The 15,219-nt window shown below is 35.4% G+C and overlaps 1 protein-coding gene across 1 annotated transcript; it reads right to left on the bottom strand.

The window, feature by feature from the left end:
* Nucleotides 1-3,126: 3,126 nt before the first annotated feature.
* LOC125275060 lies at nucleotides 3,127-13,452 on the bottom strand. The gene is made up of 9 exons (XM_048201725.1): nucleotides 13,299-13,452; nucleotides 9,926-10,852; nucleotides 8,255-8,361; nucleotides 8,049-8,149; nucleotides 7,863-7,966; nucleotides 7,234-7,456; nucleotides 5,403-5,797; nucleotides 5,020-5,330; nucleotides 3,127-3,248 (listed from the first exon to the last, which is right to left on the bottom strand). The coding sequence occupies exons 1-8, from the start codon at nucleotides 13,411-13,413 to the stop codon at nucleotides 5,029-5,031; spliced, it is 2,274 nt and encodes a 757-aa protein (XP_048057682.1). The 5' UTR covers nucleotides 13,414-13,452; the 3' UTR covers nucleotides 3,127-3,248; nucleotides 5,020-5,028.
* Between the last annotated feature and the right edge of the window lie 1,767 nt (nucleotides 13,453-15,219).

The following is a 15,219-nucleotide window of genomic DNA, read 5'->3' as shown; positions in this document are numbered from 1 at the left end:
AGGTTCCTGTGTGGTGGTCAGGGCTTCCTGTGTACTTTCCGAGAACTTCGTGAATTATTTTTGTTATCATCTTAGGCTGATTTTAGCGATTTTTATCATGACTTACTCCATGAGAACCGACACTTTCAATTCTGTAGAAGAATGCATCACATTTTTGATGAACAACTCTACATAAAGATAAAATTAAACATTGATAATGAGAAATGACTAGCATGTTTATGGCCAAACAATCAGGCATTCTCTAAAAAGTCGAGCCTTTTGGGTCATTTTTTGGGTTATTTTTCCAGTGTTTGGGTAGTTTTTGTTTTACCCAGCTCTTGGGTCAGACATGACATAACCATAAACAAAAATGCATGCTGGTCCTGAGCTGGTCCATGCTGATCCTGGACCAGCATAAACCAGCTCAAACGAGCATACCAGCTTCAAAACCTACCTTACCAGCATATGCTGTTTTTTTCAGCAGGGTTACCCAGCCCTTGGGTTGAAAACCCCCAAATTGGGTTATTTTTAACCCTGTGTTTTTTAGAGTGCAACTACAGTAATTACCTAAACATGCCACTTTATTTGACTTTAAAACTTTGAGCAACTGTTCAAAAGTAAGGAACAAAAAAAAAAAATCTATAAGACTTTATTTCTGAAGTCCACTTTAGACATTCTACTGACTACAAGCAACTTTGCAACTACATGTCAACATATCCTACTAACCTAAAAGTCTACTAATACTCTAATGGTCATATAATTAGAATATCATCAAAAAGTTGATTTATTTCACTAATTCCAAAGTGAAACTTGTATATTATATTCATTCATTACACAGAGACTGATATATTTCAAATGTTTATTTCTTTTAATTTTGATAATTATAACTGACAACTAAGGAAAATCCCAAATTCAGTATCTCAGAAAATTAGAATATTACTGAAGACCAATAGAAAGAAAGGATTTTTAGAAATCTTGGCCAACTGAAAAGTATGAACATGAAAAGTATGTTCACTCAATACTTAGTTGAGGCTCCTTTTGCCTGAATTACTGCAGCAATGCGGCGTGGCATGGAGTCGATCAGTCTGTGGCACTGCTCAGGTGTTATGAGAGCCCAGGTTGCTCTGATAGTGGCCTTCAGCTCTTCTGCATTGTTGGGTCTGGCATATCGCATCTTCCTCTTCACAATACCCCATAGATTTACTATGGGGTTCAGGTCAGGCGAGTTTGCTGGCCAATTAAGAACAGGGATACCATGGTCCTTAAACCAGGTACTTGTAGCTTTGGCACTGTGTGCAGGTGCCAAGTCCTGTTGGAAAATGAAATCTGCATCTCCATAAAGTTGGTCAGCAGCAGGAAGCATGAAGTGCTCTAAAACTTCCTGGTATATGGTTGCGTTGACCTTGGACCTCAGAAAACACAGTGGACCAACACCAGCAGATGACATGGCACCCCAAACCATCACTGACTGTGGAAACTTTACACTGGACCTCAAGCAATGTGGATTGTGTGCCTCTCCTCTCTTCCTCCAGACTCTGGGACCCTGATTTCCAAAGGAAATGCAAAATTTACTTTCATCAGAGAACATAACTTTGGACCACTCAGCAGCAGTCCAGTCCTTTTGTCTTTAGACGTTTCTGACGCTGTCTGTTGTTCAAGAGTGGCTTGACACAAGGAATGCGACAGCTGAAACCCATGTCTTGCATACGTCTGTGCGTAGTGGTTCTTGAAGCACTGACTCCAGCTGCAGTCCACTCTTTGTGAATCTCCCCCACATTTTTGAATGGGTTTTGTTTCACAATCCTCTCCAGGGTGCGGTTATCCCTATTGCTTGTACACTTTTTTCTATCACATCTTTTCCTTCCCTTCACCTCTCTATTAATGTGCTTGGACACAGAGCTCTGTGAACAGCCAGCCTCTTTTGCAATGACCTTTTGTGTCTTGCCCTCCTTGTGCAAGGTGTCAATGGTCGTCTTTTGGACAACTGTCAAGTCAGCAGTCTTCCCCATGATTGTGTAGCCTACAGAACTAGACTGAGAGACCATTTAAAGGCCTTTGAAGGTGTTTTGAGTTAATTAGCTGATTAGAGTGTGGCACCAGGTGCCTTCAATACTGAACCTTTTCACAATATTCTAATTTTCTGAGATACTGAATTTGGGATTTCCCTTAGTTGTCAGTTATAATCATCAAAATTAAAAGAAATAAACATTTGAAATATATCAGTCTGTGTGTAATGAATGAATATAATATACAATTTCACGTTTTGAATGGAATTAGTGAAATAAATCAACTTTTTAATTATATGACCAGCACCTGTAGTTGCAAAGTTACTTACAGTCAGTAAAATGTCTGTAACCGAATAAATAAATAACTTCATCATTAATGTTATTTAATTGAATTTTTGCAGCCTTTTAACATTTTTTAGAGTGACCACTGAATAAATAATTACTCATGACTTAAGTTTGCATTCCCAGTGATTTAATTTGTAAGTATTAAGAGGTCAGACTAACAAGCAAACATGCCACAGGCGTTTACTTTTATCTCACCAAGTTTCTCACTACATCTGAAGGCAACCAGAGACAGGAAGTGGAAGGGAAGTAGAGCATGCATTTGCGTATGTGTGATGGTTATATTAACACTGCGTAAGAGCAGGCTGTGGTGTAATGATCATGCAGTATTTCTGGCGTATTTTTTTAAATTTTCTTTGTACAAAAATATCTTTGAAAAAAACATGTCCTGTCCTTATTCAATCCCACTTGAGAGCAGCTGAGTAGATCTATGGAGAAAGAGAATAAAAGTATGTAGTGATGAGAGGTGAGGACGACTGAATGCTTCCAAAAAAAACCTTTCAAAAAGACCTCAGTAGTGTGTTGTAGTGTTATAGAGAAGTGTGCAGGACTCTTAAACTGAGATCAATGCTCTTGTAAAACAGCGCCCCCTTGTGGCAATTGCTAGTCTCTTCTACAGGTGCTCACGCACACTTTTTTCCCCAATCTCTGGCTGTGTCCGGAATCGAATACCTCCCTACTATGTAATAGGTGAAATACAAAAAGGGGGGCCAAACATAAAGGCCTGAACACATCCTATCATCACTGCCTGTGTATATGACTGATTCTTAGTCCACTAAATCTTGTGCTCAAACATAATAACCAACACAGCAAAACTTCAGAGAAAGAGCATTTTAATGGCTCCTGCACACCACAGCAAAAACAGAAGACAAACATATAAAGAAATGAAAATATTGCCTGTGGATCTTCTCAGTCGGTACCCTGAAACACAACACAGACGTTTATCAGTAACATCAGGCACTGACACAAAAGGGCACCTGAACACAAGTTGGCTAAATGAAACAGCTGGTTTGATGGTCTGACAGCCTGGCCAAGTTGGTCCCTCTAAATATCCTGCAAAACCTGCCAAAAGATCAGCGTGACCAGTGTTTTCTATCTGTGTAATAATCACTATGCTGATCTACTTCAAGGGTTTTCAAACTTTTTGATACAAAGGACCCTCAAATATCCTATTGTAAAATATAAAGGCAGATACATAAATTCATGCATCAAGACTGATTTAAACTGTATAATGAAATAGTATGTGATATTATTTAGCATTAAATTATTAATGACTTTTATACTATTATACAGCTATGGAAAAAAATTAAGAGACCACTCCAAGTTCAGAAATCAATGTTAAGTGGTCTCTTAATTTTTCCATAGCTGTATATATATATATATATATATATATATATATATATATATATATTAGAAAACATTTTCAGACTTATAAACCTAAAAAGAATCTAAATCTATTTTAAAATCTATCTTTTCTAAATCTATTTTAATTTATTTATACAATTATTTTTAAAATATAAAGACTCAGCATCATTCAGACACTATGATTAATTTTAGCTTTAATTAATATTTTAAATTCATTTTTATTTTTTATTTTCAGTTTTCATTTTCATTTTATTTTACTGAATGTGTTGAATGTTTTTGTCATTTTTATTAGTTTTAATTTTTTTTAAAATGTCTATTTTTTAAATTAATTTTTATTCCAGTTTTAGTTATTATAGTTATTATTAGTACAAGTTAAATTAAATGTAAATTTTCACTATATCCATTTTTTTTATTCATTTCACTTACTTTTAACGTTTATTTTCTTTCAAGTAACAAAAAAATGTTTTTTTAATTCATTTTTATTTTATATTTTCAGTTTTCATTTTAATTTTATTTAAAGTTATAGTGAATTTGTTGTGTTTTTGTCATTTTTATTAGTTTTTTTTTTTTTTTAAATTTCTATTTTTTAAATTAATTTTTATTCCAGTTTTAGTTAGTATTAGTACAAGTTAAATTAAATGTAAATTTTCACTATATCCATTTTTTTTATTCATTTCACTTACTTTTAACGTTTATTTTATTTCAAGTAACAAAAAAAAATTTTTTTTTGAATTCATTTTTATTTTATATTTTCAGTTTTCATTTTCATTTTATTTAAAGTTATAGTGAATTTGTTGTGTTTTTGGCATTTTTTTTTTTTTTTTTTTTTTTTTAATGTCTAGGTGTTTTTTAATTATTATTTTTTGTTTTTATTCCAGTTTTAGTTATTTTACTAAAGGTAAATGAGAAATGTCTGAATTTTTTTATTCACTATATCTATTTTTTTTTTTTTTCACTTGCTTTTAACATTTATTTTAGTAACAAAAAATGTTTATTTATATGGTTTTAGTTTTAGTTAACTATAATAATCCTGATTCAACACAAACACTTTGCAAGGAGAGAGATTTTAGAGATGTTAGAGATTTTTTTTTTTAACTTAATGAAATTAACTACTGAATAAACTATGTTTTCCAGTCTTTAGTTTTTTTTTTGCACATTTTTTCCACTAAAATTTCTCCTCAGAACCTCCAGCATCCCTTGTCGGCCCCCTGACCCGTTTTCAAAAATAATAATGACTCTAATACTGTTCTATTAGCAATTATAAAACACACAATATGTGTATACAGACTCTACATTCACACTGCACAATAATTAAAACAAACATCACCTGCTGTTGTTAAAAGTTGATTGGTGAAAAATCGCAATGAAAGGTAGGCTCCGCCTCGCTGACTCTGATTGGCTGACTGTGGCCCATGTCCTCAGACTCCACCTTGACACTGGGCAGTAGGGGGTCAGGGGTGGGTTTAGGCAGGCTGGGCAGCTGCGGCGCTCCTTGGAGCTGAACGTAGTGCTGCTGGGGCAGGAGCTGAGTGTACTGGCTCTCATGACCCTGTGACGATAACTGTGGCCGAAACACCGCCTGTGTATACTGACCCGGCTGACTATACATGTCAGTAGCCCAAGGGTAGGCCTGAAATGCTTTATAGAAACATGTAAGTTACCACTATATATAAAGATGTTTCCTCCAGTGGTGTAATGTGGAGGACTTACCATGAACTCCTGACTGGAGCAGCATCTGGTTGCCGGTTTGAGGCTGGAGATACGCGTGTCCACTGCTGGTGTAGGCGGGAAGAGTGTTGTTGAGGGGCAGATATGGAGCGCTGCTGCTCTCGGTAGGGTTGGGCGTGAGGTAAGGAGAGGGCGTGAGGTACGACAGGTGAGAGTACTGGGGCATTAGTGTGCTGGACTGCTGGGGCATAAGACAGCTAGTTTGTTGGGGTAACAGAGTGTTTGTTTGCTGAGGTAGGAGACTATTAGTCTGTTGAGCTAATAAGGTGTTAGACTGTTGAGGAAATGTGTTGAGCTGGTAATTTAAAGTGCTGTTCTGTGGAGCAGAAGTCATGAAGTCCATCTTTACAGAGTTGCCCAGGCTGTCATAGTCAATCCTGTGAACAGCAGAAATAGATTTGAGGATCAAAATTATGTGACATTAAAAGATTTGATTGTTTTGAACATAAAGGTGGTATTCCACCTGCAGCGACAAAGCAACCAGATCGCACTGATTTTAATGAGAGCTGGAAGTTTGCAGCAACATGATGTGGGCGTGTCCAGTTTTAATTTATGCAAACAAGCAGTGCAGTGACAACCAACAGGAATGAAGACAGTGGAGCACATGTGATCCGTCTCCTGTGAGACACTAGACTGTACTATCTTTCAATAGTAATAATAATAATAATAATAAGCCTCATATAAGCCACTATTTTTCCCGTTTAAAAAAAAAAAAAAAGTTGCCAGTCACTTCTAGCATTTTGGATCATTTTCACAAAAATTTCAGGTGGAGAAAAAAAAGTTAAAATTATATTTTGTTTGTTTAGTAATTTTTTACTACAAACACAAAGGTCAATATCATAATCCATAAAATTTGCATTATTATATAAACATTTCAAGAACTAAAATGAATAATGATAAATAATCGATATTACTAAATATTATTAATTTATATAAATACCATTAATTCTAGGAATTATATACATTTAGAAATAATGACATGATGTGTGGAAACTGAATAGATTGATTTATGCATTAATAATTCTATCTTGTCCATACAGTTTACACACAAACACTTTTTCTAAAGAATGCTGCAAGAAATCTGATTCAGTCAAAATAAAATGACTTTCTTTGTTGTTGTTTTACTAACAATACACTACAATTCAAGTTATGTTTTTGAAAAAAGTCTCATACTCACCAAATCTGCATTATTAAAAATTAAATAAAATTAAAAAATACAGTAATTACTCATTTGTAAGTCATTTTAGATAAAAGCATATGCTTAATGATTAATTGTACATGTAAACGAATGCATACAAAAACAATAATATTCTGAAATATTATTACAATTTAAAATAACAGCGTTCCATTTTAATATATTGTAAAATGTAATTTATTCCTGTGATCAAAGCTGAATTTTCAGCATCATTACTCCAGTCTTCAGTGTCACATGATCCTTCAGAAATCATTCTAATATGCTGATTTGCTACTTTTTTTTCAGGATTCTGTGATGAGTAGAAAGTTACAAAATAACAGCATTTATTTGAAATATAAATATTTTGAAATATTATAAATAACTTTACTCTCATTTTTTGGTGAATTTGAAAAAAAAACAAAAAAAAACCATTCTCTTTGTGATCAGATTTTCCACATCTATGGCCAGTTATGCAGATTTAGACTACAAATAATATTAAGACATTTAGCAGCAAGAACACCTGCTAAACTGTAGTACAGGCCTCCACTTTTGAAAAATCACTATATGAAATGCCGTCTAGTGACACCTAGTGGTTAACAAAGGAACTGCATCAGATGAGTAACCTAGTTTCATACTAACCCTGTGTCAGTCTGCAAACTCAGCGGTGTTGTGTCTGCGGAGCTGGGCTCACTGTGCTCAGGTGTGTCGAGCAGCAGGGACACGGTGTGAGTCGAGGGGTTGTATGCCGTGATGAGAGGCAAGGAGGCTCGTCGTATCGGAGGAGGACTGTGCATGGGAGGGGGCATGTACTCCAAAAAACCTCCTTGAGACACACAAGGTGCCACATCAACACAAGCTGGACCTGATTGCATATGCACAAAAAACAGGGGTTACTCTTTATTTTGATAATCCACAGTAACTACATGCCAACTAACTCATTAAAGTATAGGTAGACTGTTAGTAGAATATGACATGTACCTGAAAAGTCACTAATAGTCAGTAGAATGTCAAAAGTGTTAGCAAAAGAAAGTGTTAGCAGTCTACAAATACTCTAATGACTGCTAGTTGACATGTAGTTACTTATAGTTAAAGCAGACTATCGAAATAAAGCGTTTCCAAAACAGGTGCCCATGTTTTGAATGTGCAGGCATTTTCAATTAGCTCTAAGTCCTATTGTGTAGCTTAAACAGTCTTAATGCATAATTGAATTAAATAGTCCTAATATAGAGCTTAATTAAAAGGTTTAGGTGTATGTTTGAGCATGTGACCTTGTGGACTGGTGCGGCTGGTCCGGATGGTACTGTAGGGGGGGAGTGTGTTCCCAGGCTTGGGATGTTGAGATGCAACAGCAGGAGCTGTGAAAACTGGTGGCCTGTGCACACAAATTAATTACACAATCGATTATACGCATTACATCACACACAATATGTTTGCTGCATTGTGTAAACACTAACCTGTTGACCTGGACACAAGGTTGACCCCGACTGGCAGGAGGCTTTTTTGTTGTGGTTTTCGCTGTTTTTCTCCATTTGGCTCGACGGTTCTGAAACCACACCTGATACGAGGATCAGAGTACAATTATTCACACTTGCATGTATTTTGATTAATTTAATGACAGATTAATGTGAGAAGGGGCTTGGGGTCATAAGGAATGGATGACCATGATTCTCTGGGGCGTAACACCGATGGAGGCCGCGATCTCCTTTCTCTTGTCTCCATCAGGGTAGTGATCATCCTGAAATACACGTTCCAGCTCCTCCAACTGATCTACACACACACAAACATGTTGGTACACCTATTATTATGAGGACATTTCATAGGCGTAATGGTTTTTATACTGAGCTAATGACATTTTCTAGCCCTTACCCCTAAACCTACTCATCACAGAAAATTCTCTGCATTTTTAATATCTTTTTAGTATGTTTATTTAGCATTTTGAATTATAAGGACATCAGCATGTCCTCATAATGTAGGGGGCGTGGCCTACAATATAAGGAATACAACACACACTACAATATAAGGACTTTGAGTCCTCATAATGTAGGTCAAACCAGTGCACGCGCACACACACACACACACATTTATACATTCATATATATATATATATATATATATATATATATATATATACAGTACTGGTCAAAAGTTTGTTTTTGAAAGAAGACTTCTGCTCATCAAAGCTGCATTTATTTGATCAAAAATACAGTAAAAACAGTAATATTGTGAAATATTATTACAATTTAAAATAATGGTTTTCTATTTTAATATACTTTAAAATATAATTTATTTATGTGATTCAACACTGAATTTTCAGCATCATTACTCCAGTCTTCAGTGTCACATGATCCTTCAGAAATCATTCTAATATGCTGATTTGATACTCAGTTATTATCAATGTTGGAAACAGTTGTGCTGCTTTTTTTAATAACCTGTGATACTTTTTTCAGGATTCATTGATGAATAAAAAGTTAAAAAGAACAGCGTTTATTCAAAACAGAAATATTTTTCTAGTCTTTACTATCACTTTTTTTTATCAATTTAACACATCCTTGCTGAATAAAAGTATTAATTTCTTCCAAAAAAAAAGAAAAGAAAAAATACTGACCCCTAACTTTTAAACAATAGTGTATATTGTTACAAAAGATTTATATTTTAAATAAACACTGTTCTTTATAAACTTTATATTCATCAAAGAATCCTGAAAAAATTATCACAGATTATAAAAAAATATTAAAGTAGCACAACTGTTTCCAACACTGATAACAAATCAGCATATTACAATGATTTCTGAAGGATCATGTGACACAAAAGACTGGAGTAATGATGCTGAAAATTCAGCTTTGCATCACAGAAATATATTATATTTTAAAGTATATTAAAATAGAAAACAATTATTTTAAATTGTAATATTTCACAATATTAATGTTTTTTCTGTATTTTTGATCAAATAAATTCAGGCTTGATGAGCATAAGAGACTTCATTCAAACACATTAAAAATAGTAACTTTTGACCAGTACCAGTATATATATGCATATACATATATACATACATTTTATATATATATATATATATATATATATATATATATATATATATATATGACACATATTTATACAAATATTTATATATTAAAGTCCAAGTGTTCTTCCGTGGAACACAAAAGAAGATATTTTGAAGAATTTTGGATTGTATGAACAGCAAAACACTGAGACACTTTTCAAAATATCTTCTTTTGTGAGTCATGGTTTGGAATCACATGAAGGTGAGTAAATCATGACAGATTATTCATTTTTCAGGCGAACCACTCCTTTAATATGTACATTCTCTCACCAGTGCTGTAGAAGGTGCGTGTTTTCTTCTTCGGAGGCATTAGAGGCACGTCAGCGCTGATGGAAGGTAAAACCTGAGTGCAGGTTTCTCCTCCGACGGAGGCCAGAGGCATAAGGGCCGCTCTGCTGGCGAATCGGGTGTATCGGCGAGTGGTGTACACCTGCCGCAGCGTCACCTCCAGCGGCCTCATGGCCTGGGGATCAACAGCAGGGCTGCTTCCATAGGGCCGTTTGCCCAAGCACGAGGCCTCCAACTGGACCTGCGGTGGGATCTGAGGTTGAAGAAGCGGCTGGGGCTGAAAGGGGAACGCTGTGGGATTTTGAGGCGGTAACGTGATAGATAATGGTCTTGGTGGGGATTTTATAGAGGGCTGCTGGGAGAAATCTGAAGACTTGGGGGGGCATAACAAAAGGTCTTCATTCATACACCTCGCTACCGACTGATCACACACCATCACCAGGTCTATGGTGCAATCTGGGCCCATCTGCAAAATACAGTCGTCCTCTAGAGGAGGCACCAGCAAGTTGCTTGCCTCTTCGTCATCATCATCATCACCACCATCTGTCTTTGTTTCATCATCTTTGTTTAAACCTAACATACTTTCCTGCTTATCTTCTTCATCCGACTCAACGATATCTACTTTCTTGTTTTGCTCTTCTTCTTCTGTGCTTTTCTCATTTTTCTGCTTGTTGTCTTCAGTTTTTTCTTCCTCTTCCGTCTCTGTTTTCCTTTCTTCAGGTTCTGCTGTCTGGTTCTCCTCAGTTATTTCCTCTAGTTTCAGCTCAGAGTCACTCTTGAACTCGCTTGACTCCTTGTCTTCCACTTCTTCTGCATCACTGTTTATTTCTCTCTCATTCTCTTTCTCTGCATTTCTGTATCTACAATACCCTCTCTGCTCATCCTCTTCACACAGAAAACAAGAACCATCTATAAACATGAGATCGCAAGAAAAAGACTAAGTAAGACTAACCAGCAAACTTGCAATGAATGAAATCTACTTTAAAGGTGCCCTAGAATCAAAAATTGAATTTACCTTGGCATAGTTGAATAACAAGAGTTCAGTACATGGAAAAGACATACATTGAGTCTCAAACCCCATTGTTTCCTCCTTCTTATATAAATCTCATTTGTTTAAAAGACCTCTGAAAAACAGGCGAATCTCAACATAACACAGACTGGTACGTAACAGTCGGGATCATTAATATGTACGCCCCCAATATTTGCATATGCCAGCCCATGTTCAAGGCATTAGACAAGGGCAGCCAGTATTAACGTCTGGATCTGTGCACAGCTGAATCATCAGACTAGGTAAGCAAGCAAGAACAATAGCGAAAAATGGCAGATGGAGCAATAGTAACTGACATGATCCATGATAACATGATATTTTTAGTGATATTTGTAAATTGTCTTTCTAAATGTTTCGTTAGCATGTTGCTAATGTACTGTTAAATGTGGTTAAAGTTACCATCGGTTATTACTGTATTCACGGCGACAAGAGCCGTCACTATTTTCATTTTTAAACACTTGCAGTCTGTATAATTCATAAACACAACTTCATTCTTTATAAATCTCTCCAACAGTGTAGCATTAGCCCGTTAGCCACGGAGCACCATCAAACTCATTCAGAATCAAATGTAAACATCCAAATAAATACTATACTCACATGATCTGAAGCATGCATGCAGTATGCATGATGAACATTTTGTAAAGATCCATTTGAGGGTTATATTAGCTGTGTGAACTTTGTTTATGCACTGTATTATAGTCGAGAGCCTGGGGGCGGGGAGCGCGAGGATTTAAAGGGGCCGAAGCCTGAAACGGTGCTTAGTTAATGATGCCCCAAAATAGGCAGTTAAAAAAATTAATAAAAAAAATCTATGGGGTATTTTGAGCTGAAACTTCACAGACACATTCAGGGGACACCTTAGACTTATATTACATCTTGTGAAAAAACGTTCTAGGGCACCTTTAATTTAGAACTGATTATTATCTCTCTGATCTATAAAACTCTCAAACTTTGTTTTCTAAAGGGACAATTCACCAAAAATGACAATTCAGTCATCATTTAGTCACCTTCCTGTTGTTCCAAACCTGTGTAACTTACTTTCTTCTGTGGATCACAAAAGATATTTTGAAGAATTTTGGTAACCAAACCGTTTTGGTTACCATTGACTTTCATTGTATTAAAGGGTTAGTACCCAAAAATGAAAATAATGTCATTAATTACCCTCATGTCGTTCTACACCCGTAAGACCTTCGTTCACAAATTAAGATATTTTTGATGAAATCCGAAGGCTCAGTGAGGCCTCTATTGACAGCAATGTCAACAAACCTTTCAAGATCTAGAAAGCTACTAAAGACGTATTTAAAACAGTTCATGTGAGTTCAGTGGTTCAACCTTAATATTATAAAGTGACGAGAATACTTTTTGGGAGCCAAAAAAACAAAATAACGACTTTTCAACAATATCTAGTGATGGCCGATTTCAAAACACTGCTTCGAAGCAGTGTTTGGCACTTTGGTACTACGAACCACTGGTTCGAAACAAAAGATTTGTAATGCTTCGAAGCTTCACGAAGCAGTGTTTTGAAATCAGCCATCACTAAATATTGTTGAATAAAGTCGTTATTTTGTTTTTTTGGCACCCAAAAAGTATTCTCATCGCTTTATAATATTAAGGTACATTGAGCCATCGGATTTCATCAAAAATATCTTAATTTGTGTACTGAAGATGAACGAAGGTCTTACGGGTGTGGAACGACATGACGTAATTTTCATTTGTAGGTGAACTAACCATTTAAAACACATACAAATAAAAAAGAAAGAAAAAAAGAAACCTGAGACATTCTAAAAATATATTTTTTATGTTCCACAGAAGAAAATCATACAGGTTTGGAACAACTTGAGGATGAGGAAATGACAGAGTTTCCATTTTTGGGTGAACTATCCCTTTAAATTCGAATCATGGCTCTCCTTACCTCAAAAAAGAAACTGTTTTAGTTTTAGATTAACTTTATCATAAACTCTTTTACAGTTCAAAGTTCTTTATGCGTTGAATGTTACTATTGTTCAAAAGCACGTGAAAAAAACGTGTCTTTCTCTGTGTGTGTGTGTGTGTGTGTGAAAACAATAAAAATGATACTGCCTGAGACTTTACCATCCAGTTAAAGTTATAAAAATTACTTTAATGTTATGTGTTAAACATGACGCTTTCTCCACGTGCTTATTTATCACTAATTAGAGAATAAATTGAACCTCCGCCCTGAGTATCAAACCATTAGACCTTGTATCCGTTTTAGAAATGAGTCCAATTAGACAATTATCGGTGTCAAAAACAATGAGTCAATCAGCTCATTTACATCACATCACCCACCGTAATCACTGACAAACAAGGCATCTTCGGCCATCGTGTTGCCGCGCGCACAGGCGTCTATCTGTAAACCTGATATTAAAGTTATTGAGCTTGAGTGAAGCGCAAACTCGAGCATCAGTATTGATTGATAACCTGCAGACGCCGCTCAGGTTACATCACGTGACATGACATGCAGAGGAGGCGTGTTTCCATCAGCTTCAGTATGTACTGTTGAATTCACCTTCACTAACAAGTAATAAAAATAAAAATATTTATAGTATATAGAAATATATAGGCATATATCATAATGTCTGTCATTTTGACCTTATTTTTCTTCTCACTACTTTTTTTTAAAATTTAATTCTAACTAAAGTTTCAGTAGCTTGTATTTTTGTAATTTTTATATATATATATATATATATATATATATATATATATATATATATATGTGTATATATATATGTGTATATATATATATATATATATATATATATATATATATATATATATATATATATATATATATATATATATATATATATATATATATATATATATATATATTTTTATATATTTTTATATATATATATATATATATATATATATATATATATATATATATATGTGTATATATTTTTAATAGTGTGCTTATTTAAAAAAAAAAAATAGTTTGAAACTTGACACACTGTCCAACAATAAATGTTTCAAAAACTGTGTTTCGTGACCTGTGCACTTGTGTGTTTGATTCAGTGTGTGCCCGGTTATCCTCTGAGGAAAGAAAATCGACTTTGCATTTATTTTTTGCACTCCAACTTTGCATAAAACTCTTGATAGTCTGCTCAATAATGAAGATGCCAAAGAAATCGCATACTCTCTTGAGTAGGTACTTAAGTAATTACTTAGCAACCGTCCAAAAAAAAGTACATTCTATATACGGTGCGTTCCAAACGGGATATATTGCCCTCCGAAGGGCACTTCGGAGTGAAAATAATCATGGTCGCCATATTGAAAGGTCGTTCCAAACCGAAGTGCTCAAAACAGGCCACATGAAAGGGCCCTTCTGAATGAAGGATTTCAAAGGGTACATCTGATGGACACTTCGGGCCCCCATGATCCTTTGCACAGGGAAGTTGTTTGACGTCACAGAATGGGTACAGGAGGCTCAGAGTTCGATTTTTAACTATAAATGTATGTATAATATTTTTCTATACTACTGCAGTATTTATATGAGTTAGATTTGGCACATTATTATGGTCAAAACGACATTGTACTTCAACAAAAATACTTTACAGCTCCCTTTATCAGTCCATTCAAATGTTTAAAATACATAGATACAATATAGCCTATATGCGATAAACCTAAAATAAACTAATGTTAAACAGGGCGCAGGCTTGCACAATCTACTCCTTGATTGTCTCGTTAAGATGACGCAGAAGTGCGTTCCAAAAAAAAGAGTTTTTTTGACCCCTACACCCTTCATCCCTTCGAAGTTCTCACTCCGGAGGGTAAACCCTCTGAAAGGATTAGGGCATAGGGATGAGCCCTTCCGAATGGAACGCAGGGATAGTATGAGTGTGTGTGTAGTATGAATGTATTCCGGATGTACTACATTCACCATGTTGACACTATCACGTACCAGCGTCAGAAGCATCGCTTCACTGCCATTCACAAATCTTCTCCCGTTGCCTCTAGGGATAGTAAAGTGTCCATCGTATGCACACTTCAGAATCTCGCTGGAAGTAGTAGGTCATCCGGGTACTTTTTGCCTACTGTTTTATGAGTACTGTGAATTTGGACATACTACTTTACTGATAAACTCTGATGTGACAGAGACAGAGATAATTGATGCGAGAGGTCCCGGGTTCAAATCCCGGACGAGCCCCCAAACTGTTAGATCAAAATCTCAATAATAGGTAGAATATTTGTAGACTCAGTCATCAGT

This window comes from Megalobrama amblycephala, linkage group LG9, assembly GCF_018812025.1.
Source record: "Megalobrama amblycephala isolate DHTTF-2021 linkage group LG9, ASM1881202v1, whole genome shotgun sequence".
Classification (NCBI taxonomy): Eukaryota; Metazoa; Chordata; class Actinopteri; order Cypriniformes; family Xenocyprididae; genus Megalobrama; species Megalobrama amblycephala.
This window is presented reverse-complemented; position numbering and strand designations above follow the sequence as displayed.

Bases quoted from the DNA above. Each gene is read 5' to 3' on its own strand.
- LOC125275060 (XM_048201725.1), bottom strand. From the start codon at position 13,413: ATGCTCGAGTTTGCGCTTCACTCAAGCTCAATAACTTTAATATCAGGT. The intron at 8,362-9,925 runs GTGAGAGAATGT...GTGTGTGTGTAG, and splicing joins ACGCACCTTCTACAGCACTG to ATCAGTTGGAGGAGCTGGAA. The intron at 5,331-5,402 runs GTAAGTCCTCCA...GTTTCTATAAAG, and splicing joins GCTCCAGTCAGGAGTTCATG to CATTTCAGGCCTACCCTTGG.